We start from the raw sequence: 26,385 nt of genomic DNA on the forward strand, positions 1-26,385 counted from the left end.
GGGCGGCGGGAGGAGGGAGGCAAGTGACTTTCAGACGATGAGGACGTTCACATAGTGGTTCCCGAATGGCTCCTTGAGAAACTGGAAAACGAGAGAATTTCTTTCGTCGGGGAGTTGTGCGATTGGTAGAAGGTTACGACCGTTGTTTACAGAGCCTTGGTGACTAAGCTGAGAAATAGCGACTTGTGTCTGCGTGACTCGGACGTGTAGTGCAACATTCAATAAAAGTTAGTTGGCCTACCATAATAATGTGTACCATCGTACCATCATTATAAATTGACAGTTTGTTGCCTGTTGGTACTTCTAATTACCATCAATGTCGTTCCTTGTTTGTTTTGTTTACACACATATTTCCCACATCCTAGACTAACAGTTGTTTAAGAATACTACGCCTCCCTCTACATCTCGTTTGCTAGTCAAAGAGACAATGATACGCGTGCAAATGATGCTAACAATCCTGTAGGTTTCAAAATCTTTCGGTTTTGAAAGATTTTTGACAGAATATGCACCCGTGGAGCTCAACATCAGTTAACGTGAAATTGTAGAAAAATGAGAAAAGACATAAAATATTGCTTACATGAAAATTCTTTCAGAAGTAGAACGATGTCTGGTACTAAAACTGACAGAAGGTGTGTGAGACGTAGACAATTCAATTATTTTCTTCAGAGAAAAAAACTCGGTGAAATAATACAAATCGACGAAGCCTGTACAACGTGGCTACAAACTGTGGCGTACTGATGACCTGATAAGCTACATTATTTCCTTTGATTTTTATCAAGGGAGAAATACAGCTGTGGGCAGTGAATTTGAAATCTGTGCTTCAGGATTATATTTTCGTAGAATTATTGGAATAAACACAAGGGGCAGGACTCCGATAACTTTTGACATACTTTTTCCTACCTGGAGGGCAAAAATAGAGACAATTCTCTTTTGTGGCATAATGAGGATAAATTGGAAAAGTTCCCCATTAGACCTTTCATCTTCTAAGGAAATTAAAAGAGGTTACTTTCATTATAAGATGTCATCCTCTAGAATTGAGGTACTTTATTGGAGACAATAAAATTGGGTGTCTGGCTTCCAAGTATTACAGAACAGAAGTAATGTTAATCTCCACAAAGCAGAAGGATGCCCTTAAAATCAACATTAAACGTCCTTTGTAGTAAAGGTCTAGTGTTTTAATATGGAATTTGTGAACCACATTGACAGACTTCAATCTGCTTATCGGTTGGGAATAAGATCCAAACAGCATTCCTAACTCGTCATGACCTATTTTGTGGGTTGTATAGGAAGATTCCACTTATAGAGTTTAGGAGAAATGTTTCTCAGGAACTGATGGGATAAATGAATGAAAAGCATATCAGTCCAAGAGCTGCAAGACAGTTTTGGCACAAAGCAATAGATGCAAAAAAAAAGAAGTAATTAGTCCTAAATAATGTGAAATTAGGAAAGAAAAGGTGATACTTTATCACTTTTGCAATAAATAGAGCATTGTTGTGAAAAAAAATCCATCAGGACCAAATTCAAAATGTATATTTTGTGGAGTATTTCACAGCTGCAATGAAGATAAAAATATTTTTCCTTAACACCATTTTCTAACTGTATAGTTACTATTTTAATGTTCACTGATTCGTAGCCTTAGTGCATTCTAGCACGACTGGATTCGTTACTTAGGAAAAGTGCTGAACTAAGAACTCTTGCTCGGCAAGCTATTGGTGCAGTTGTCGCCAAACTGCGGACAGTGGGCTGCAGGCGTCAAGGGCTCGTGAGGCCCCCGGCTCTCAGCCGATTTATTTATAACATGCATCTACTAACAGTTGAATCCAAAACAGTCAACTAACATTAAGAATATAATTTTCCTACTCAGTAAAAAACAAACATGCTTACAGAGCAAACAATATTTTAAGACAGGTTCAGTTTTAATTGACGTTGGTAAATTCTGGCGTGAGCTAAGTAAACTGGCCGCTTCCTTAAGGGGCGAGGGGTAAGTATCGTGGCCACTGCGGGTTTAGTGAATGTGAGAGGGAGTATACAGGATGTTACAAAAAGGTACGGCCAAACTTTCAGGAAACATTCCTCACACACAAAGAAAGAAAATACACTCCTGGAAATGGAAAAAAGAACACATTGACACTGGTGTTTCAGACCCACCATACTTGCTCCGGACACTGCGAGAGAGCTGTACAAGCAATGATCACATGCACGGCACAGCGGACACACCAAGAACTGCGGTGTTGGCCGTCGAATGGCGCTAGCTGTACAGCATTTGTGCACCGCCGCCGTCAGTGTCAGCCAGTTTGCCGTGACATACGGAGCTCCATCGCAGTCTTTAACACTGGTAGCATGCCACAACAGCGTGGACGTGAACCGTATGTGCAGTTGACGGACTTGGAGCAAGGGCGTATAGTGGGCATGCGGGAGGCCGGGTGGACATACCGCCGAATTGCTCAACACGTGGGGCGTGAGGTCTCCACAGTACATCGATGTTGTCGCCAGTGGTCAGCGGAAGGTGCACGTTCCCGTCGACCTGGGACCGGACCGCAGCGACACACGGATGCACGCCAAGACCGTAGGATCCTACGCAGTGCCGCAGGGTACCGCACCGCCACTTCCCGGCAAATTAGGGACACTGTTGCTCCTGGGGTATCGGCGAGGACCATTCGCAACCGTCTCCATGAAGCAGGGCTACGGTCCCGCACACCATTAAGCCGTCTTCCGCTTACGCCCCAACATCGTGCAGCCCGCCTCCAGTGGTGTTGCGACAGGCGTGAATGGAGGGACGAATGGAGACGTGTCGTCTTCAGCGATGAGAGTCGCTTCTGCCTTGGTGCCAATGATGGTCGTATGCGTGTTTGGCGCCGTGCAGGTGAGCGCCACAATCAGGACTTCATACGACCGAGGCACACAGGGCCAACACCCGGCATCATGGTGTGGGGAGCGATCTCCTACACTGGCCGTACACCTCTGGTGATCGTCCAGGGGACACTGAATAGTGCACGGTACATCCAAACCGTCATCGAACCCATCGTTCTACCATTCCTAGACCGGCAAGGGATCTTGCTGTTCCAACAGGACAATGCACATCCGCATGTATCCCGTGCCACCCAACGTGCTCTAGAAGTTGTAAGTCAACTACCCTGGCCAGCAAGATCTCCGGATCTGTCCCCCATTGAGCATGTATGGGACTGGATGAAGCGTCATCTCACGCGGTCTGCATGTCCAGCACGAACGCTGGTCCAACTGAGGCGCCAGGTGGAAATGGCATGGCAAGCCATTCCACAGGACTACATCCAGCATCTCTACGATTGTCTCCATGGGAGAATAGCAGCCTGCATTGCTGCGAAAGGTGGATATACACTGTACTAGTGCCGACATTGTGCATGATCTGTTGCCTGTGTCTATGTGCCTGTGGTTCTGTCAGTGTGATCATGTGATGTATCTGACCCCAGGAATGTGTCAATAAAGTTTCCCCTTCCTGGGACAATGAATTCACGGTGTTCTTATTTCAATTTCCAGGAGTGTATGTTATGTGGACATGTGTCAGGAAACGCTTACTTTCCATGTTAGAGCTCATTTTATTACTTCTCTTCAAATCACGTTAATCATGGAATGGAAACACACAGCAACAGAACGTACCAGCGTGACTTCAAACACTTTGTTACAGGAAATGTTCAAAATGTCCTCCGTTAGCGAGGATACATGCATCCACCCTCCGTCGCATGGAATGCCTGATGCGCTGATGCAACCCTGGAGAATGGCGTATTGTATCACAGCCGTCCACAATACGAGCACGAAGAGTGTCTACATTTGGTACCGGGGTTGCATAGACAAGAGCTTCCAAATGCCCCCATAAATGAAAGTCAAGAGGGTTGAGGCCAGGAGAGCGTGGAGGCCATGGAATTGGTCCGCCTCTACCAATCCATCGGTCACCGAATCTGTTCGTGATGAACACTAATCTGTTGATGCTGCGTACTGATGTGCTTGATGCTAGTACTGTAGAGCAATGTGTCGCATGTCAACACAAGCACCGAAGTCAACATTACCTTCCTCCAATTGGGCCAACTGGCGGTGAATCGAGGAAGTACAGTACATACTGACCAAACTAAAATGAGCTCTAACATGGAAATTAAGCGTTTCCGGACACATGTTCACATAACATGTTTTCTTTATTTGTGTGTGAGGAATGTTTCCTGAAAGTTTGGCCGTACCTTTTTGTAACACTCTGTATTTTACTGTTTGTCTTCCAGTATTGAAAAAATGGTTCAAATGGCTCTGAGCACTATGCGAGTTACCTTCTGAGGTCATCAGTCGCCTAGAACTCAGAAATAATTAAACCTAACTAACCTAAGGACATCACGCACATCCATGCCCGAGGCAGGATTCGAACCTGCGACCGTAGCGGTCTCTCGGCTCCAGACTGTAGCGCCTAGAACCGCAAGGCCACTACGGCCGGCTCTAGTACTGACAACTGACAGGCGTGCACAGTCGTACCAGTCAGAAGCAATGGCGTACTGTAGGGTTGGACACGGAAGTAACATACATTCGTTAATGTGCACATTATTTTAAGCAATGAATAAGAAGTTAAATTAAGGCTGTTGTAATACAACGCAATGAGTAGAAGAAAAGTGACATTCAAAACATTTTGTAAACGTTTGTGACCGTGTCTCATATTGCATACGGTTTTTAAATGTAAGTGCAATAGTTGTTATTAACCATTATTTGCTCACTCAGACAACACAACAGCTTATCGCCAGTCAATCACGGTGTCACAAATTTCGGGCCCGCACCTGAGGCCATTGGCAACTTATCGCGCCGTTAAAATACAGGGTGTGCCTTCTTGGAGTCGTCAGGCGCATTTTCTCTGGTATTTCAGCGGATATTCGCAATTTCGTTTTCGCACTGTGATGCTGGAGTCGGCCAGAAACAAACACTGCTCTTAACTACTTTCATGCGATGCCGAGCTTCGAGGGAATGTGAAATTTTGGGTTCCCATGCGACAGAGCGATCCCAGATTAGTCACGTGCGATATTCGTTTTATCGAAATGTGTTAACAGGGACAGTAAAACACAAAGAATAACCAGTACTCGAGCAGTGACAGTATTGGCCTGGCCTGCGATGACTGCTACTGCTGTGCACCAGCGCTCCTCAGTCGCTGCTGGAATATTGATTATTCTTTGTGTTTTACTGTCCCCGTCAACATATATCGACAAAACGAATATCGCTCTTCTTGAACAATCTGAGATCGCTCTATCGAATGTAAACGCAAAATTCCGCTTTAAAAATAATTTTGTTTATTACGCTTTCCGTTCACTCAAGATGTCGTCTGAACTTTCTTGGCTCACTCCAGTTACACACTGTAAAAGCGAAATTGCAAATATATGCCGAAACACCAGAGAATATGCGCCTGACGACTCTTAGGAGAGCTAGTCTGTTGGAGGCTCATAACATACTAATTAAGTAGATTATCAATGTGTAATAAGATTGGTAGATTTGCAAGCCGAGGCGCCGCTCCACAACGTCAGTATTGGCTCTTGAACAAGAAGTTTGCCGACCACTGCACTGGAGGGTCAGATGATACTCAAACGTATCACCTTCCTAAAATGGTAAGAAAATAAAACTAAAATTCCGAAGAGAGACATCTGTAATTTTTGTTACTGTTTACTGCAGTTACTCAGGAGAACACTGGGAAGTTTTGGAGCTTTGATGGTCCAGACAACACAGGGTTAAGTTGATTTTTTCACTGTTAAGCATTTTACTGAAATAAAATAATGTAGAACAAAAAAAATGTTCTCCTAACACCGTTGCTCACGAGCGACTTTTAATAGAGCTGCGGGCCTATGGAGTATCGCCTCAGTTGTGCGACTGGATTCGTGATTTCGTGTCAGGAAGGTCGCAGTTCGTAGTAATAGATGGCAAATCATCGAGTAAAACTGAAGTGATATCAGGTGTTCCCTAGGGAAGCGTCCTGGGACCTCTGCTATTCCTGATCTATATAAATGACCTGGGTGACAATCTGAGCAGTTCTCTTAGGTTGTTCGCAGATGATGCTGTAATTTACCGTCTAGTAAGGTCATCCGAAGACCGGTATCAGTTGCAAAGCGATTTAGAAAAGATTTCTGTATGGTGTGGCAGGGGGCAGTTGACGCTAAATAACGAAAAGTGTGAGGTGATCCACATGAGTTCCCAAAGAAATCGGTTGGAATTCGATTACTAGATAAATAATACAATTCTCAAGGCTGTCAATTCAACTAAGTACCTGGGTGTTAAAATTACGAACAACTTCAGTTGGAAAGACCACATAGATAATATTGTGGGAAAGGCGAGCCAAAGGTTGCGTTTCATTGGCAGGACACTTAGAAGATGCAACAAGTCCACTAAAGAGACAGCTTACACTACACTCGTTCGTCCTCTGCTAGAATATTGCTGCGCAGTGTGGGATCCTTACCAGGTGGGATTGACGGAGGACATCGAAAGGGTGCAAAAAAGGGCAGCTCGTTTTGTATTATCACGTAATAGGGGAGAGAGTGTGGCAGATATGATACGTGAGTTGGGATGGAAGTCATTAAAGCAAAGACGTTTTTCGTTGCGCCGAGATCTATTTACGAAATTTCAGTCACCAACTTTCTCTTCCGAATGCGAAAATATTTTGTTGACCCAACCTACATAGGTAGGAATGATCATCAAAATAAAATAAGAAAAATCAGAGCTCCAACAGAAAGGTTTAGATGTTCGTTTTTCACGCGCGCTGTTCGGGAGCGGACTAATAGAGAGTATGATTGTGGTTCGATGAACCCTCTGCCAAGCACTTAAATGTGAATTGCAGAATAATCATGTAGATGTAGATGAATGCGTTTTTCGCTTGTGTCCGCGTTTCCATTTCAGTCTATTCAAAATTCAGGAAATTCCTGTAGTTTTTAGTTTTTGTAAACTCACTTGGAAATCGATGATTCTGACGTCTGTCACGTGGTCACCGCTGTATCTGAACATGAGGTTGTTCTTCCACGCGTCGCCGTGAAGCAGAACCACCAGCACCGGTGTCACAGAAGTCACCGCATGTTCCACCCTGTCGAAAATGTCAGCACTCAGCTCTCTGTATTTGGTTGCGTATTTCTCATAATCGGTATGCTTTCCCAGATTTTCCGCCACTGCTGCGAAAGCCTTGTGCGTGTAGGTCCGGAAGAAATCCTTAGCTCCCTCTAGGTGCAATGGATGGATTTTGAACGTGGGACCAGCGAGCGACTCGTGGCCTGCAAACAAAAGAGAAGCAGCATGCAGGCGCGCCAGACACTTCACAACCAGCGAACACTGTTCCCGACCCAGGAGTTTCCCGTTCTCGGCCACCTTGAAGCCCGATTCCTGCAAGTCCTCCAGGACGAGATACTCTGTGGGCAGAGAGCCGCTCTGGTAACAATTGGCAGCCAATGGCTGCCAGTCGCTGCCTTCTACGGCCTTCAGAGCAGAGCTTACAGCGGGCAGTATCTCCTTGTATAAGAGGGTCTCCCTGAGAAACAGGCTGCCTATGTGCGCAGCCTCCATGCTCGGTCCTGACCGACTGAGACTCTTCACAATCATCGACCGCTTCCTCGCCTGACCGCTGCCGTGGCGCACCCTCGCCATCACACGGTGTATCTCGCCGTGGAAACCGCCTCCGCTAGGGTCCGCACCGGCTATGTCCATCGATTCCACGTGCAGATCATCGTCCTTTTCCGCCTTTCTCAACGACGAAGCCACGAACTTTTCGTCGATCCACTCTGGCAGTGTGGTCTTCTCACCAGTCTGGGCCATCTCTTCCTGATGTGCACATGCAGAAACACGATATTAGAAATGGTAGACCCACTATTGGAAAGTTAATAAACTATAATAGCAAACTCAAAATCAGTTACAATAGCAGACTCAAAATTAGTACACAGAAATCTATTCATAAGGCATTTCAAATGTTACAAAAATAAAAAAATGGAGAAAAAGATGACATCTCCTTAGTTATTATGAAACACACCATCAGCCAAATTCGCAAGTTCCTCGCAACAGGAGCAGTATAAGAACGTAGGTACTGGTGCACTTCCCAATATTGCCCAATTTTAGATATAAAATGAGGCATTTCTATTAGCATTTATCACTGCTTTTAACAGTCAGATCATTTTTCAATACAAAAATTGGCCTTTCAAATGAGACACACTTACAAAAACTGCATAAGTTTTTAGTAATTGACAGACAATAAAAATGGATAACAACCCTGAAGGTTTTTTTACTATCTAAATGTAAAACGTCCAAGATAATACCCCAACGTCCAGTTCTCATCGATTTAAAAGAAAATTCAAATGAGGCATAAAATAATTACATGTAATTGATGGACAGCAAATGGGCATCCATTTGTTATCTCAGTTAATTGTAAAATATATTTTAAGTGCAGTTAAAGATTTTCAGTTGTATTTAATTCTTAGTCATTGTATTATGAGTGTCTTATCTTCTAATTGCTTTATAAATACATTATTATAATTGATAATAGTGTTATAGTTATTATTTAATTCAATTTTTGAAAAATATTTTTGCCACAATTCGTATTGACATATTTTGAAATACAACATACATAAAATAAGGCATATCAAACACCACTGAATTATAGTAACTTGTGATATCTAGTTCAAAATATTTCTTGCCATCTAATCCAGCTACTTCTACAGTTTGTAGTTCACTATATGATATGGAAATTTTTGTATTTTTCAGTATATTTTCTCATTGCTCAAGCTCAAAATTAGGCTCACTTTTAACAACTGTTACCGTAATTTCCATATTTTCTATGACAATTTTGCCCTCTTTTATTTCAACACCATCATTACTGTACTCAGACCATCTTAGTATAACATCTCCAGCACTTGAGCTCCATGTAAAAATTACAGAAACGTCTCCTTCCCAAATTAGCTCCTTATAATATATAAAATCCACTCAACATTACCAGGGGATATAGTACTTTTTTTCTTTTTTATTTTACCATTATTTAGTATATGACATTCTATACATATTTTACCATTAACAGATGATGTTAAATTCAGTGATTCGGATGAAGAAACAAAAGGATGCTCATTTCAAGATAAAACATTACTTCCCTTTTTATAGTTCATCATCATCATCATCATCATCATCATGTTTTAAGACTTATCATGCCTTTCAGAATTCAGTCTGGAGCATAGCCCCCTTATAAAATTCATCCATGATCCCCTATTCAGTGCCATCATTGGTGCCTCTTCTGATGTTAAACCTATTACTTCAAAATCATTCTTAACCGAATCCAGGTACCTTCTCCTTGGTCTGCCCTGACTCCTCCTACCCTCTACTGCTGAACCCATGAGTCTAATGCGTAACCTTGATTCTCCCATGCGTATAACATGACCCCACCACCTAAGCCTGTTCACCCTGACTGCTACATCTATACAGTTCATTCCCAGTTTTTCTTTGATTTCCTCATTGTGGACACCCTCCTGTCATTGTATCCATCTACTAGTACCTGCAATCATCCTAGCTACTTTCATATCCGTAACCTCAACCTTGTTGATAAGGTAACCTGAATCCACCCAGCTTTCGCTCCCATACAACAAAGTTAGTCGAAAGATTGAACGGTGCACAGATAACTTAGTCTTGGTACTGACTTCCTTCTGGCAGAAGAGAGTAGATCGTAGCTGAGAATAAAAACATCATTTCATCTGTAAAATAACTGTTACAGCAGCGCCATTGAAATCATTTAGATTATCATTTTCATCAGTTATAGTTACAATTAAATCCTGAATTTAATCATAAATTGGAATAAACAAAGAATGATTTCCAGAATGAGATTTTCACTCTGCAGCGGAGTGTACGCTGATATGAAACTTCCTGGCAGATTAAAACTGTGTCCCCGACCGAGACTCGAACTCGGGACCTTTGCCTTTCGCGGCCAAGTGCTCTACCATCTGAGCTACCGAAGCACGACTCACTTGCCCGCGAAAGGCAAAGGTCCCGAGTTCGAGTCTCGGTCGGGCACACAGTTTTAATCTGCAAGCAACTTTCAAAGAATGATTTGATTCATAAATTATTAGTGTTCCAAATTCTACATTAGGCTTAAATGAAGCAATAGTATTAGTTTCTTGGTGATAGTGATCATTACGATTTATGAACATTCCATCAGCTAAATTAAAATTTGTATTAATTAACTCAAATGGTATAATTTTTGTAATATCATTAGATAGATAGATATATAGATATCCAGCGATCACAGGCCCTGCAGACCACACACTGCTTCCACAACTTGCCTCCATTCCTTCCTGTTTTATGCCCGGTTCCTACAGGTGCCTTCAATCCTCAGGGCTGCATGGTCCTTCATTATGTCTTCCATCCAGCACTGCCTTGGTCGTCCAGTGGGGCGTTTGGTGTTTGGTTTCCCATCTATTGCCATCTTCGCGTGTCTTCCATCTGGCATACAGGATACATGGTCCACTCATTGTATTCTTTTGCTCTTTATCTTCTGAAGGATAGTTAGTTGTGGCATCAGAAGGTATGTTTCCTCGTTTTCCCTCCTCCATTGTCCATTATCTAAAACTGGTGCCCAGATCTTCCTCATTACTCTTCTTTCAAATATTAATAATTTTTCCTATTCTCACTTAGTCATGCTTTTCAACTGTACATTATTACTGGGCATATCACTGTGTGGTAGATTTTCATCTTAGTGTTCTCTGAGTTCGTTTTAGAACTGAACGTGTCTGTGAGGGAATCCATGCATTTCATTCCCACTGCTATCACTTTCCTTGATGTCCAATTTTATGTTGTTGTCCTTGGTAAATCCCAAGTATTTGGACTGGTGTAATCTCTTGAACCTCTTGCCGTCTAGCTCAAGAAATTCTTGCTGCTCTTGTCTTTTTCCTAATGGCATGAACTCTGTTTCGTCTTGATTCACGTTGAACCTTACCTTCTGTCCTCTTGTGCACAATTGTCCATTTTCTGGTACATTACTTTCAGCTCATGCTTTGATTCACTTAATAGTACTATGTCATTGGTATATGCCAGACAACTGAAGTACCATCCACCTGTACTCCAGCCCACTCCTCTTGCCTACGCTCCTTTATTACATTCTCTAAAATGACATTGAACAGAACACATGAGAGAGCTCCTTGGAAACATACTGCTGCCTTTTACCCTTCCATACAATCTTTCATCACTCTCACTAGCTTCTCAGGGATTCTGAAGTCATGAATTCCATTGTATAGGCTATTCATGTGGATGCTGTCATATGCACGTTGATAATTGATGAACAGGCTGTAGATATCTGTATCATATTCCCAGAGTTTCCCAAACATTTGTCTTAATGTGAAATTGTGATCTATTGTCAAAGGGTATGGTCGAAAGCCAGCTTGGTACTCCTATATGTTGTGCTCTATGAATGTGTGCAATTTTCTGAGGATAAAGATGGACAGTACCTTATGCATTACATTCAACAAGCTGATTTATTTGTAGCTACCACATTCTATTTTGTTTCCCTTCTTGTATATTGGGCATATTATAGCAAATTTCCATTCTTCTGGCAGTGTCTCCTTCGTCAATATCAACTGGGTCAGTTTACATATCTCTAAGTGTAAGCTCTCACCTCCCTCCTTGATTAATTCTGAAGTTATTCTCTCCTCCCCTGGGGCATTGTTGTTTCTGAGTCCTTGAATGTGGTTTTCACATCTTCTTCACTGATTTCCCATTCTTCTTCATCTTTCTTTACCTCTGTAGTGTCTGCAGGTAACAATTCGTCTGGGTCTGGGTGATTCAACAGTTCTGAGAAGAATTCTTTCCATCTTTCTACAATTCTTTCATAGTCATTTATTAAGTTGCCATTCTCATCTAAAATGAAAAAACTTGAGCTCTGAAATCGGCATTTCCGATTTTTTTTATGTTTTGGAACAACTGTCTTGGATTCTAGTTTTGACACTGTACTTCAACTTGTTCTATCAAACTGGTTATGTATTATATTCTCTTCTGTGTTCTTGGGATTATATTTGTCCTTCTTCTGACATTGATAAAATGTTTCATTTTCTGCTCATTCTCATCATTAGCAATACTCTTGTTATTGGTTTCCATAGTTTGATTAAATTCTAACACATTGACAATTCTATCTTTTATCTCCACATGCAAATTAACATCACTCTCAATTGTTACTCTATTTAAGCACTCATCTGCTTTAATGTGTATATTAGGCTTTTTTGTATGATTAAAGTTTTTCTAAACCTTTCAAAGTATATTAACCTGTTGGAATTATTATTTTCTATCCATCACAATACAGTTTGTTATTTTTCGCTGTAACAATTGGAGTTAAAAATGCATTATAAAAACAAACCAATGCTACACTTCTAAAACTATCTCTTATAGGTACAGTTAGTTTTTTTAGCACTGATAAATTATCACACAGTTGTATTACTCGACTCAATGATTGGTAATTAAATGAAAACAAATTGGGATCTAAAAATAAGAATTTCAGACAAGAAGTGAAAAAATAAACATACTAAATTATTACCTAATTCCATTAGATGTGCTATTATTCGCCCTAGTGGATACGGTAAAACAACATTAATGATCGATAATTACATTTTAGCACCAGGATGGCTAAATGGGGATAAAATTAATCATCTATATATTTTTTTCATTAGGTCTGCATCATTCAAAGTATCAAGAATTTATTTAAAAACTTAAAAAAATTGAAGATTAATTAGATGCTGAAACAGCTACACATATTAGTATCAATGATGAAATTATACCATTACATGAGTGTAAAGATAATACAGTTATAGTATTTTATGACTTTATATTGGAAAATCAAGATATTGTAAGAGAATATTTTACTGGAGTTTTACTAGAGGTAGACATAATGGAATAGATTGTTTTTATTTAGCTCACACATATTCAGAGATACAAAAACAACTAGTCCAAGTCTCCACTTTTGAATATTTTGAGACAAAAATCTACTTCATATTTATCATTTATTTCTTGGTGGTAATTTAAGATATGACGAATTCAGAAACATGTATAGTAAATGTTGGAAGGATGATTTTGGTTTTATAACAATAGACATGACATGTAAATCAATAATGGTAAATACAGAGCACAAATTAAACATTTTGTAACATAAATATGTTATATCGATGCAATTGAACAAGTAAAAGAAGGAATTTTAGTATTTGGAGGTAACTGAAGAAAATAGAGAGGTTGACAAACAAATTATTCCTTATGCCTATCACCATTTAGACAATATGAAAGTCCACAGTGTGACTATACTTTAAGTCAATCTGAAATAACAGATTTATTAATGACGTATGGAGAAAAGATAATGAAGGATAAAACTGTTAAAAAAAATAAGTGGAAGAATGTTAGAATATACTAATCACAGTGAACATGAAGTTTTTGGATTAAGACTTGTTAGTTCATTTAAATTTGAAGGAGATAAATTAACTGTTGGTGATAGGACATATGAGGCTACAGATGGATCAATGAATCTTTTAACTAAAGAACATATTACTATGGATGATACAAATGATTCATTTAATTCTATTGATTTATCAAACTATGCAGATTTTTTTAAAAGCAGGAGCGTTATAGTCTGATAAGAACCCAAATAAAATAAAATCGAGTAAAGAAGTTAAATACAATGCTTTAATAAAAGAAACTGTTGAAGTTTATTAGTCAAATGTATCGCAAAATATTGATGATTCATAAATAGAAAAAATTTGTAAGGGATTAATTAAAAAATACACAGAAAAGCCAGTTGAATGTGTTTGGTTAAGTAATGTTAGAGATTTAAGTGATAGATTAACAGTAACCCATGGAGAAGAACTGGCTGTAAATAATAACGATCATGATGAAAATGTTGGGAGAGTAAAGATGTTAACAACTCTCATCATCATCCATCTGAAAGGAACTCCATACTCGATTACATTTGTAAATCATTTGCCACATATATATTGGGAAAATGGAAAATGTGGTAAAGGATTAGTAAATTGGGCTTTAAACAATTTGCCAATGTCAGATATGCGTTTTCCAGTATGTTATTACTGTGAGCCATTTACTAAGCTAGGAGAAAGACTAGCATGTGGAGATAAAGGAATTAATCGATTAGATGAAGCTTGCAAAGAACATGGTATAGCCTATAGAGATAATAAAGACTTACAAAAAAGACACAAAGTAGATAAAAAGCTTCAATTAGCTGCAAAAGAAAGAATGCATGCTCCTAGTGCTTCAGTTAGTGAAAACAAAGCAGCTACTGCATTTAGAGGAATAATGCATGGAAAAAGAAAACTGGGAATGGGACTTGACCTTGATGACAATGGATGGGGTTTATAATTTTTGATTGTATAAATGAATACCTTTGACATCGTTAAAAAATTTCAACCTAGTGGTAAAATTAAAGCAACAGCAATTAAAATTAAAGCTAATAATGATCAACTGTACAGTATTGATCAGTTTTTAGCTGAAGCACAAAAAAATGAGATAATAAAACTGGTGGCAATTTATTGATAACATTAGCAACTACTGTTGCGAAAAAAATTATTGAATATCTAACTGAAAAGGAAGAAGAATCTAGTTTCAAGGTGATGTTCTACCACTACTGTTGGCACCATTACCATATTTAACTACTACTGGTACACTAGCACGTGGTGCTGCAGCAGTTTCAAATGCTGTTATGAATAAAATGAAAGGTGGTAAAGAATTAGAGAGCAAAAGGGGAGTGATTTAGAAATGGAAAAGAAAGGTACAGGGTTAAAAAACTTTGCAAAAAGTAATTGACAAGTATCCTAATGCACTAGGAACTTCAATATAGTGAACCTTGTTAAGCAATAGAAAACTGAACATTTTCATGGTGTATTTATGACTGACAAGTTCCCTAATAAACTAAAAAATTTTAAAAGAGGAATTTTTAATTTAGATACACAATGGATATGTTACTATAGGAATGGTGGAAATATACCTAAACAGATAGTTAATTATTTGAAGAAAAATGATCTGTCCTATAAAAATGAAAAGATACAAAATTTTAGTGAAGTAATATGTGACCATTTGTGTTTATTTGTATTAAAATTCGTATCAATTATTATGAATTTGATGATATTTTGAATCTAATAAATGAACATTTTAGGAAATAAAATTAGAAAAAAAGTGGTGAAAAACAAATCTAAAACATTAGAAAAATAACAAGATTTAGAATTGGAAATAGTAAATGTAATTAAGCAATTTCAAAAGGAATGAAGAAGTATTTTTAAAATAAGTAAAGATTTCATTGATTTTAAAGGTAGAAGATTAGCAGACATAAAGCACTCCATCTTCAGTCCACAAGTGGCCCATCGGGACCATCCAACCAACGTGACATCATCAGTTGAGGACACGGATAGGAGTGGTGTGTGGTCGGCACACAGCTCTCCTGGTCGTTACGGTGGTTTTCTTTGACCGAAGCCACTACCATTCGGTCGAGTAGCTCCTCAATTGGCATCATGAGGCTGAGTGCAACCTGAAAAGTGGCAACAGCACATGGTGACCTGGATGGTCACCCATCCAAGTGCCGGCCACACCCAACGGCGCTTAACTTTGGTGATCTCACAGGAACCGGTGTATCTACTGCAGTAAGGCCATTGCCCAGTAAACATAAAAGACCATATACATTGTTGTCATGCAGCTACCAAAAAATACTTAGAGAAAGAATTTATTAGAAGACCTGAATACACAAGTATTCTAACACAGTTCAATAACTATGTCACAAAACTTATGCAGTTTCATAATGATAAGTATAACATATCTACATCTACATCCATGCTCCGCAAGCCACCTGACGGTGTGTGGCCGAGAGTACCTTGAGTACCTCTATCAGTTCTCCCTTCTCTTCCAGTTTCATATTGTTTGTGGAAAGAAAGATAGTTGGTAAGCCTCTGTGTGGGCTCTAATCTCTCTGATTTATTCTCATGGTCTCTTCACGAGATATACGTAGGAGGGAGCAATATACTGCTTGAAACTTCCTGGCAGATTAAATCTGTGTGCCCGACCGAGACTCGAACTCGGGACCTTTGCCTTTCGCGGGCTAGTACTCTACCAACTAAGCTACCGAATCACGACTCACACCCGGTACTCACAGCTTTACTTCTGCCAGTACCTCGTCTCCTAGCTTCCAAACTTTACAGAAGCTCTCCTACGAACCTTGCAGAACTAGCACTCCTGAAAGAAAGGATATTGCGGAGACATGGCTTAGTCACAACCTTTGGCATGTTTCCAGAATAAGATTTTCACTCTGCAGCGGAGTGTCCACTGATGTGAAACTTCCTGGCAGATTAAAACAGTGTTTATCTGCCAGGCGCACACTCCGCTACAGAGTGAAAATCTCATTCCCAATATGCTGCTTGACTCCTCAGTGAAGGTATGTTCTCAAAACTTCAACAAAAGTCCGTACTGAGCTACTGAGTCTTCCACTGGAGTTTATCTATCATCTCCGTAATGCTTTCGCGATTACTAAATGATCCTGTAGCAAAGCACACTGCTCGCTGTTGGATCTTCTCTATCTCTTCTATCAAGCCTATCTGGTACGGATCCCACACTGCTGAGCAATATTCAAGCAGTGGGCGAAGAAGTGTACTGTAACCTACTTCCTTTGTTTTCGGATTGCATTTCCTTAGGATTCTTCCAATGAATCTCAGTCTGGCATCTGCTTTACCGACGATCAACTTTGTATGATCATTCCATTTTAAATCACTCCTAATGCCTACTCCCAGGTAATTTATGGATTAACTGCTTCCATTTGCTGGCCTGCTATATTGTAGCTAAATGATAAAGGATCTTTCTTTCTGTGTATTCGCAGCACATTACTCTCGTCTACATTGAGCCTCAATTGCTATTCCCTGCATCATGCGTCAATTCGTCACAGATCCTCCTGCATTTCAGTACAATTTTCCATTCTTACAACCTTTCGATATACCACAGCATCATCCGCAAAAATCCTCAGTGAACTTCCGATGTTATCCACAAGGTCATTTACGAATATTGTGAACAGCAATGGTCCTACGACACTCCCCTGTAGCACACCTGAAATCACTCTTACTTTGGAAGACTCTCTCCACTGAGAATGACATGCTGCGATCTGTTATCTAGGAACTCTGCAATCCAATCACACAATTGGTCTGATAGTCCATACGCTCTTACTTTGTTCATTAAACGACTGTGGGGAACGTCTGTATCGAACGTCTTGCGGAAGTCAAGAAACACAGCATCTACCTGGGAACCTGTGTGTATGGCCCTCTGAGTCTCGTGGACGAATAGCACGAGCTGAGTTTCACACGATCGTCTTTTTCGAAACCCATGCTGATTCCTACAGAGTAGATTTCTAGTCTGCAGAGAAGTTATTATACTCGAACATAAAACGTGTTCCAAAATTCTACAACTAATCGACTTTAGAGATAGAGGTCTATAATTCTGCACATCTGTTCGACGTCCCTTCTTGAAAACGCGTATGACCTGTGCCCTTTTCAAATCCTTTGGAACGCTATGCTCTTCTAGAGATCCACATCACACCGCTGCAAGAAGGGGGGCAAGTTCCTTTGTGTACTCTGTGTAAAATCGAACTGGTATCCCATTAGGTCCAGCGGCCTTACCACTTTTGAGCGATTTTAATTGTTTCTCTATCCCTCTGTCGTCTATATCGATACCTACCATTTTGTCATCTGTGCGACAATCTAGAGAAGGAACTACATTGCAGTCCTCTTCTGTGAAACAGCTTCGGAAAAAGACATTTAGTATGTCGGCCTTTAGTCTGTCATCCTCTGTTTCAGTACCATTTTGGTCGCAGAGTGTCAGGACATTTTATTTTGATCCACCTATCACTTTGACATAAGACCACAATTTCTTCGGATTTTCTGCCAAGTCAGTACATAGAACTTTACTGTTGAATTCATTGAACGTCTCTTGGATAGTCCTCATCACACTACACTTTTCTTTGCATAATTTTCTTTTGTCTGCAAGGCTTTGGCTGTGTTTATGTTTGCTGTGAAGTTCCCTTTGCTTCTGCAGCAGTTTTCTAACGCGGTTGTTGTACTACTGTGGCTCTTATCCATCTCTTCCGGCTTGGCACATACTCATCTAACGCATATTGTGCGATGGTTTTGAACTTTGTCCACTGATCCTCAACACTATCTGTACTTGAGACAAAACTCTTGTGTTGAACTACCAAGTACTCTGAAATCTGCTTTTTGTCACTTATGCTAAACAGAAAAATCTTCTTACCTTTTTTAATATTTCTATTTATGGCTGAAATCATCGATGCAGTAACAGCTTTATGATCGCTGATTCCCTGTTCTGCATTAACTGTTTAAAATAGTTAGGTTCTGTTTGCTACCAGAAGGTCTAATACGTTATCGCCATGAGTCGGTTCTCTGTTTAACTGCTCAAGGTAGTTTTCAGATCATGCACTTAAAAAAAATTGCCTGGATTCTTTTTCCCTGCCACCCGTTATAAGCGTTTGAGTCTCCCAGTCTATAATGCCTATTGATGAAACAGTTAATAATCTGAAATCAGATTGTAATAAAAGATTTGAAATTTATGATAGTATCATGGCTCCAAATTATTGGAAAAGAGCACCGGTAGTCCCAGTCTTCAAGAAGGGTCGTCGAGCAGATGCGCAAAACTATTGACCTATATCTCTGACGTTGATCTGTTGTAGAATTTTGGAACATGTTTTTTGCTCGCGTATCATGTCGTTTCTGAAAACCCAGAATCTACTCTGTAGGAATCCACATGGATTCCGGAAACAGCGATCGTGTGAGACCCAACTCGCTTCATTTGTTCATGAGACCCAGAAAATATTAGATACAGGCTCCCAGGTAGATGCCATTTTCCTTGAGTTGCGGAAGGCGTTCGATACAATTCCACACTGTCGCCTGATAAACAAAGTACGAGCCTACGGATTATCAGACCAGCTGTGTGGCTGGATTGAAGAGTTTTTAGCGAAAAGAACACAGCATATTGTTCTCAATGGAGAGACGTCTACAGACGTTAAAGTAACCTCTGGCGTGCCGCAAGGGAGTGTTATGGGACCATTGCTAGTAGCGTCAGTCTGGAACAGTGCGACTGCTACGGTCGCAGGTTCGAATCCTGCCTGGGGGAATGGATGTGTGTGATGTCCTTAGGTTAGTTGGGTTTAAGTAGTTCTAAGTTCTAGGGGACTGATGACCTCAGCTGTTAAGTCCCATAGTGCTCAGAGCCATTTGAACCATTTCTAGTAAATAGTGTCGAAGTTCCATGTGGCTTTTCGCGGATGATGCTGTAGTACACAGAGAAGTTGCAGTGTTAGAAAATTGCAGCGAAATGCAGGAAGATCTGCAGCGGATAGGCACTTGGTGCAGGGAGTGGCAATTGATCCTTAACATAGACAAATGTAATGTATTGCGATTAAATAGAAAGAAGGATCCTTTATTGTATGATTATATGATAACTGGTAGCAGTTACTTCTGTAAAATATCTGGGAGTATGCGTGGAGAACGATTTGAAGTGGAATGATCATATAAAATTAATTGTTGGTAAGGCGGGTACCAGGTTGAGATTCTTTGGGAGAGTCCTTAGAAAATGTAGTCCATCAACAAAGGAGGTGCCTTACAATACACTCGTTTGACCTATAATTGAGTATTGGTCATCACTGTGGGATCCATACCAGGTCGGGTTGATGGAGGAGATAGAAAAGATCCAAAGAAGAGCGGCGCGTTTCGTCACAGGGTTATTTGGTAAGTGTGATAGCGTTACAGAGATGTTTAGCAAACTCAAGTGGCAGATTCTGCAAGAGAGGCGCTCTGCATCTCGGTGTAGCTTGTTGTCCAGGTTTAGAGATGATGCATTTCTGGATGAGGTATCGAATATATTGTTTCCCCCTACTTAAACCTCCCGAGGAAATCACGAATGTAAAATTATAGAGATTCGAGCGCGCACGGATGCTTTCCGGCAGTCGTTCTTCTTGCGAACCATACGCAACTGGACCAGGAAAGGGAAGTAATGACAGTGGCACATAAAGTGCCTTCCGCCACACACTGTTGGGTGTCATGCGGAATATAAATTTAGATGTAAATGTAGATATAGATGTATTATGTGAGTTATCAAACCTCAACCATTTAACATATCTTCATGTCCTTTCTATATTAAAACTTTCATAACGAGATATACTTCACAATATTTTGTCTTCAATAGTTCATACTCATAAAAATTTCCTTTCATATTTTTTGTTGCAATGCCTTTCACTTAATTAGATTTGATTAGAGTGAATAACATCTTTGATTTAAAAATGTATGTTGATCAATTAGCTTTATAACCTTTTTCAAAAATTCCTTTAAGTTTTCTGATTCTAATTTTAACACCAAATTTATATTTAGGGTTACATAAGATAGGTAGATAGTTGGCTTATAATTTTATTCATTAACTTCTATTGGCTTCATTTATTGTTGAATGCTCTGTTATTGTATTCATCTACCAGCTCTTGAGATAGTTCAATCCATTTATAATTATTTTGAAGAGCAAGTTTTTTCCACAGCTCTTCTTTAAGCATCCATTTAAATCATTCTACAGCAGATGATTTCAATACAGTAAAAGCTGAATAATGATTAATATTCAATTTTTTCATAAGTTCTTGAAAATGTTTATTATAGAATCCTGTACCATTATCTGCTTGTAAATTTCTTGATGTTGTCTCTCTAAATATTTTTCAGTAAACATCAACTACATTTTTATTAGTTTTACCTTTAACTGGAATAGACTAAGTATATTTTGAAAAAAGCATTGATTACAGTTTATAAATATGTACATCTTATATTTATCTTTTAAATTCATTTCTGTTCACCAGAATCCATTTCCACTAGATCGGCTACTAGATCATATATACCTAGAGAGGCTACGTGTATTCTTTTACAGTTTTTTCTCATTGGTTTGAGTCATTCATTGGCAGTTTCATCACAAATATTCAGACCATCACTAACAACTTTTTTAAAAAATTTACTCTTCTTAGTTTTATGTAGTGCACAAATTCCTTAAATTCTTTGTCTTCGTTTTTTGTTGTTGTATTTGCATGTTGTGTGTCAGCAAACGTTTTATGTTCTCAAAACCAAATATGATTGTCTGATAGTTTGTTCATTTATATAAGAGTCAATTTATTGAATTTTGAATTTCAATTATTTGATTCTTAAAACTGCAACATTTCCAGAACTTTAATAACTCTGATGTTTAAATTCTTATTTACTAATGGATCTAATGACTTAAGTTATTTTATAGTAATTCTCTCTTATCTAAGCATGATGGAGGTTTGTTTTCATGTTATTTATTTCTTTATTATGATGTTCCAAATGCCATCATAAATCGCATTTCTTTCTTTAAAATCTCTGAGACTCTTGATGTATTCATGTTATGTAACAAAATTACCTAAGCCATTTACTAATCATTGTTTGGGAACTACATCATAACGATTTACAGTATCTTTTATATCTACTAATCACCTACCATTGAAATCAATATAACCTTTAGTTGCTTTAAAAATGTAACTTAATTAATTTTGAAATAAATTAATTACACTCTCTATTTTCTATCTACTAGTCATTTTAATCCCACACATGTATAATAAGAGCTCCAGTGTGAGCCAACATTAACAGATGTATCTAAATTAACTAGCCAAGATTCATTTTTTCTATGATGTGTAATACATAAATCATAAAACCCCATGGATGTATTTGATTTTAAATGTTTTAGCAAGCTTTTGTATATCAAAATTATGTAATGCATTAGGATATATATGAGTTATTTTCTGCAGTTTAATTTATTTCAGTGCAAGATTTCTTCTCTGTTGCTAAATTATGCCTTTTTTGTTCTTCCAATTCTGTACCACCTTTATTCTTGTCCTCTATTGCTTTGCAATACCTGTTACAATTTTTTCACAAAAGGTATATTTAATGTTATGAGTAAATCACTACCAATTTTTTCCTGTCTTTCTTCTTTGTGCATCAGCTAAAAATTTATTATTATTATTGAGTTTCCTTTTAATTGATTTAGGATTAATTTTCACACTAAGTAGTAAAGTATAATCAATGGTGAAGCTATTTGTTTATATACATAAAAAAGTTTGTAAGTCTTAATATTTTTATAGTCCCCACTCATTACTGTTATCATCTAAACACATACCAATTTTTCTCTTTCCATACCTTATTCGTCTAACTGCAGTTATTGGTAATGTTTCTCCAATTGAAGCATAAGAAGCAATTTTCTTTTGAAGTTCTTTATCTGCTTCATGTCTGTTTTACACCTCTATTATCTCTATATGCAACATCATGTTTTTGCAAGTTTCATCTAGTGAATGTATTCATCGATCGCCTCTCAGTAATATTTTTTCTACTTTTGTTCTTGGACCATAAAAATTATAACCAGAGAAATACATTTCTAATGGTAATACATTAATTAAAATATGAATTAATCTGTTTCCATATTTTTCATTTTTGCAAAATGTGTATGGCAACTTATTCAAAAATCTAATCAAATATGGAATTTCTTTTGGATTGTTGACAGTAAAAACACTAAATATATTTGCTAACATGTGTGTTATTCCCACTTTTTTCATTATGTTAAGTTTTATTTCTAGCTATTTCTTCTCCATGAATAAATGCCATTACATCGATTACATCTGTACCATCATATACCCAAACACACTAAGTGGGTTTTTTGGTAAATTTTTAGTAAGCCTACACGTAGTTTCTGATCTTCACTTTGCAGTGAATCATGTAGATTTCTCTGTTCAATGCAGGAAAATAATCATCACCATTTTATTTTATCAAACTTTTTATTTATTATGTTTACTTGATTTTATTTTGTTTGGATTATTATCAGAACCCAATGGTCCAGAATGGTACAATATATCTGCATAATGTGATAAATCAGAACCAGTAAATACTGTATTTGTGTCATCTGTAGTAATCTGCTTTTAGTTAAGAGATTCATTAGTAGATCTGTACCTTCATATGTCCTGTCACCAAGTGTTAATTTACCTCCATCAAATTTTACTGTTAATTTACCAATGAATTTTAATCTAGCAACTGATCTATCTTCACTATTGTTGATATATTCTAGCATTCTTTGGCTAAGATTTTTAGTTTGCTAACATCCTTTATTTTTTTAACAGCGTCCTGAGCTTGAGCTGTCTTTTATCTGTCTTTAACTTTTTATTCTCATTTTGTCAATAAACCTTGTTATTCTGATTCACTTAGCACTCTGTTCAATTTGTGATATGCCTCCAAATTATTTCTGATGGTGATGAGTGTGAGGAACAATTTGTTTTTTGTCTCCGTTTTCTTCAATAGCATTCAGCATATTATTGCCAAATTCTTCAGTTTCTTCATTAACGTTTTTGACTGCATCAATAATAGGTTGGCTCAACTGGTTCTGAGCACTATGGGACTTAACACCTGAGATCATCAGTCCCCTGGAACTAAGAACTACTTAAACTACTAACCTAAGGACCTCACACACATCCATGCCTGAGGCAGGATTCGAAACTGTGACTATAGCAATCGCAGCGTGATTCCAGACTGAAGCGCCTAGAACCACTCGATCACACCGGCCGGCAATGGTTGGCCTTTTTTATATTTTTTATATTCTATTCATGGTTTTTTTTCCATAAAGTGGTACACAGATGTTGCATACTTGATTTTCGATATAGGCACTAGAATCGTTTCAGAAAGTTGTTATCCTTCTTCCATGGAATTTCACAAAAGTTCCTGAAAATCATATGTGGGCTGCTTGTTATAGAAGAGCGTGCTGAAAAGTAATAACTCTAATTTCTTTATTCTGTTCTCAGTATCATTCTCAATATCGTTTGAGGTATTGCATGTCATATGTAGTACTAAGTCGACTTTCTCACTTTGCTGATACAACCTGCAACCCTTCGTCGCTAGAGAGCTCCGAAATGTAGGTGTAACAAGGCAGTGCGTAACAAAACGATATCACTGTGTGCTGCAATCGAATTTCTCTCTCATACAGCATAAAATACCAGACCACACACGAGTACTGCGTCATCTGCAACAATCTGACACCTTGGATTCACTGTCATCGATCATCCTCCACACAGTCCCAACTTTTCCTCATCCGGTTTTCATCTTTTTCCAGAAATTAAAGAACACATTCGAGACCATCACTTTGATAGTCGTGAAGCGGCACAAGCAGAGGTGAGGTTGTGGCTTCATTAACAAAATTAAATATTCTACAATGACGGTATCAGCAAACTAGTCTCTTGTTGGGTGAAATGTATTCGTTGCAATGGTGAATCTGTTCAGAAACAAATACGTAGATATGAAGAATAAAGATGTTGAATGTTAATAGAGTTTGTCTTATTTAAAAATCTCCAAGAGGTTTTACACAAAAAATTTGGAGCCATTACTTTTCAGTATGCCCTCGTGAACTACCATTTCGGAACAGCCTGTCATCCTTCAGAGGTCCCTGGCCTTGGTTGTTGTATGACAGCAACTGTCAAGTACGAATGAACAGTGGTTCTTAAGTCTAATGCAGAAGTCACAGGAACCCAACAGTTTCGTTGTGTGGAAGGAGTTCATCACGATATAAAAACATTGATGCATTAGTATGTTGTTGGACGCTAGCCAAATTGTGATGTAGCAATTACAGAAAAAGAAATGCTGGCAACAATAAATAAACTGAATTTCAAAATCATGAAGACGAAAATTTCATACCGCTTATACAAAAAAGATTGCAGTTTTAATGGAATATATTTTAATGGAAACAATATGGCTAAAGGCAGTACCATACAGTACAACTCTGAAAGAGGACTGACAGGCATAGTGTAGATGATCTCTTTTTAGTACAGATTAGCTGTCGAGAGTATTACAAGACATTTGAGTTGCATACATTTTTGTTCACTAAAATGAACCAGTGCTATCAAGCAAATTGGCTGCTGAAAGGCGTGCAGTCCTATACGGTAAAAATTTGTGACCTGAAGTCTGTATCGTATCCCTTGCACTCTCCCACACATTTACAGTATTTCACTCCATTTCTCTCTTCGTAGAGATGTTTTTTAGAACCTGGAACGTATTAAGCAATGTCTGAATGGAATAGTGTTACATCATGGTCGGTTTCCGAAAGAATCACCGAGAATGCTACACTACAATGCCCCAACGTGAAACGCTTAACATCCCGCTTGCATTTCTCATCCTCAACGCCTGTGATTCGACCTGCAGAGACATATGTTAGTGCCCGCCAGAATGTGACCAGATACTTCTGATCAGAGAGTGCAAGCAGAATTTAGGTTGCACATTGTTAAGGTGGAAGCAGATTCGAGGTTTTGCACTTCATGAATAAGCTTTGAATAAGTTTTCAAGAATAAGTTTCTGTCACACCACTTTTTAAAGATGTCCATTGCCCTTCACCTGAACTGGTTGCTAAGCTGATCATTGCAGCAGTATCTATAGCCTCAGAAAACTTCAAGAGTATCTCTTCATTCCTTCGTACTTCCGTACCCCACTTTTCTGTACATTGAGTGTTCCTAATTAGTCTCTTAAACATCACCCTACGCTTCATTATCGTTAAATTATGATCTGAGTCAATAAATGCTCCTGGGTATGCCTTACAACCCAATATATGATTTCGGAATCTCTGCCTGACCATGATGAAACCTAACTAGAATCTTCCCTTATCTCCCTGCCTTTGCCAAGTAACCACATCCTCTTGCGATCTCTGAGCGGAGTATTCGCCATTACTAACCGATATTTACTGCTGAACTCAATTAGTCTTTCTACTCGCATTCCTAGAACCAAGCCCATATTCTTCTGTAACCCTTTCTTCTAGACCTTACCGCACAACCGTATTCCAATCCTCCATAACTATTAGATTTTCATCTCCCTTTACGAGCTGGATTACCCATTCAGTATCCTCACATACTTTCTCTGTCTCTTCATCTTCTGCTTGCGACATCGGCATGTCTATATGAACTATTGTTGTTGGTGTTGGTTTGCTGTAGATTCTGATGAAAACAACCCTATCACTGGACTGTTGATAGCATCTCACTCTCTGTCCTATCTCCCTAGTCATAACGAATAATATTCCCGTTATACCATTCTGTGCTACTGTCTATGTTGCCCTACCCGTATTTCCATTTCACTTCACTGACCCCCACTATATCTAGAGTGAGCCTCTGCTGTTCCCATTTCAGATTTTCTAGCTTCGCTGCCACTTTCAAGCATCTCACATTCCTTCAGACGAGCTTCTGTCCCCGACTCATAGAACGTTATTCTTTCTTTGGTTATTGAACCTTTTTTCCCATTGTTAACAGCCTGCTGGCAGCTCCCTCCCAGAGATCTGAACGGGCCACTAGTCCGGATTCTTTTGTCA

At 38.8% G+C, this 26,385-nt stretch overlaps 1 protein-coding gene across 2 annotated transcripts in view; it reads right to left on the bottom strand.

Annotated features, from left to right (window-relative positions):
• Positions 1 to 26,385, bottom strand: part of LOC126336181 (uncharacterized) — a 52,536-nt gene that overhangs the window by 18,600 nt on the left and 7,551 nt on the right. For both annotated transcript variants that reach the window (XM_049999686.1, XM_049999687.1), the window contains exon 2: positions 6,931 to 7,788. In XM_049999686.1, coding sequence (XP_049855643.1) covers positions 6,931 to 7,782 — 852 coding nt within the window. In that variant the 5' untranslated portion in view covers positions 7,783 to 7,788. The remainder of the gene's footprint in view (positions 1 to 6,930; positions 7,789 to 26,385) is intronic.

The sequence above is a fragment of the Schistocerca gregaria genome, chromosome 2 (genome assembly GCF_023897955.1).
Source record: "Schistocerca gregaria isolate iqSchGreg1 chromosome 2, iqSchGreg1.2, whole genome shotgun sequence".
NCBI classification, from domain to species: domain Eukaryota; kingdom Metazoa; phylum Arthropoda; class Insecta; order Orthoptera; family Acrididae; genus Schistocerca; species Schistocerca gregaria.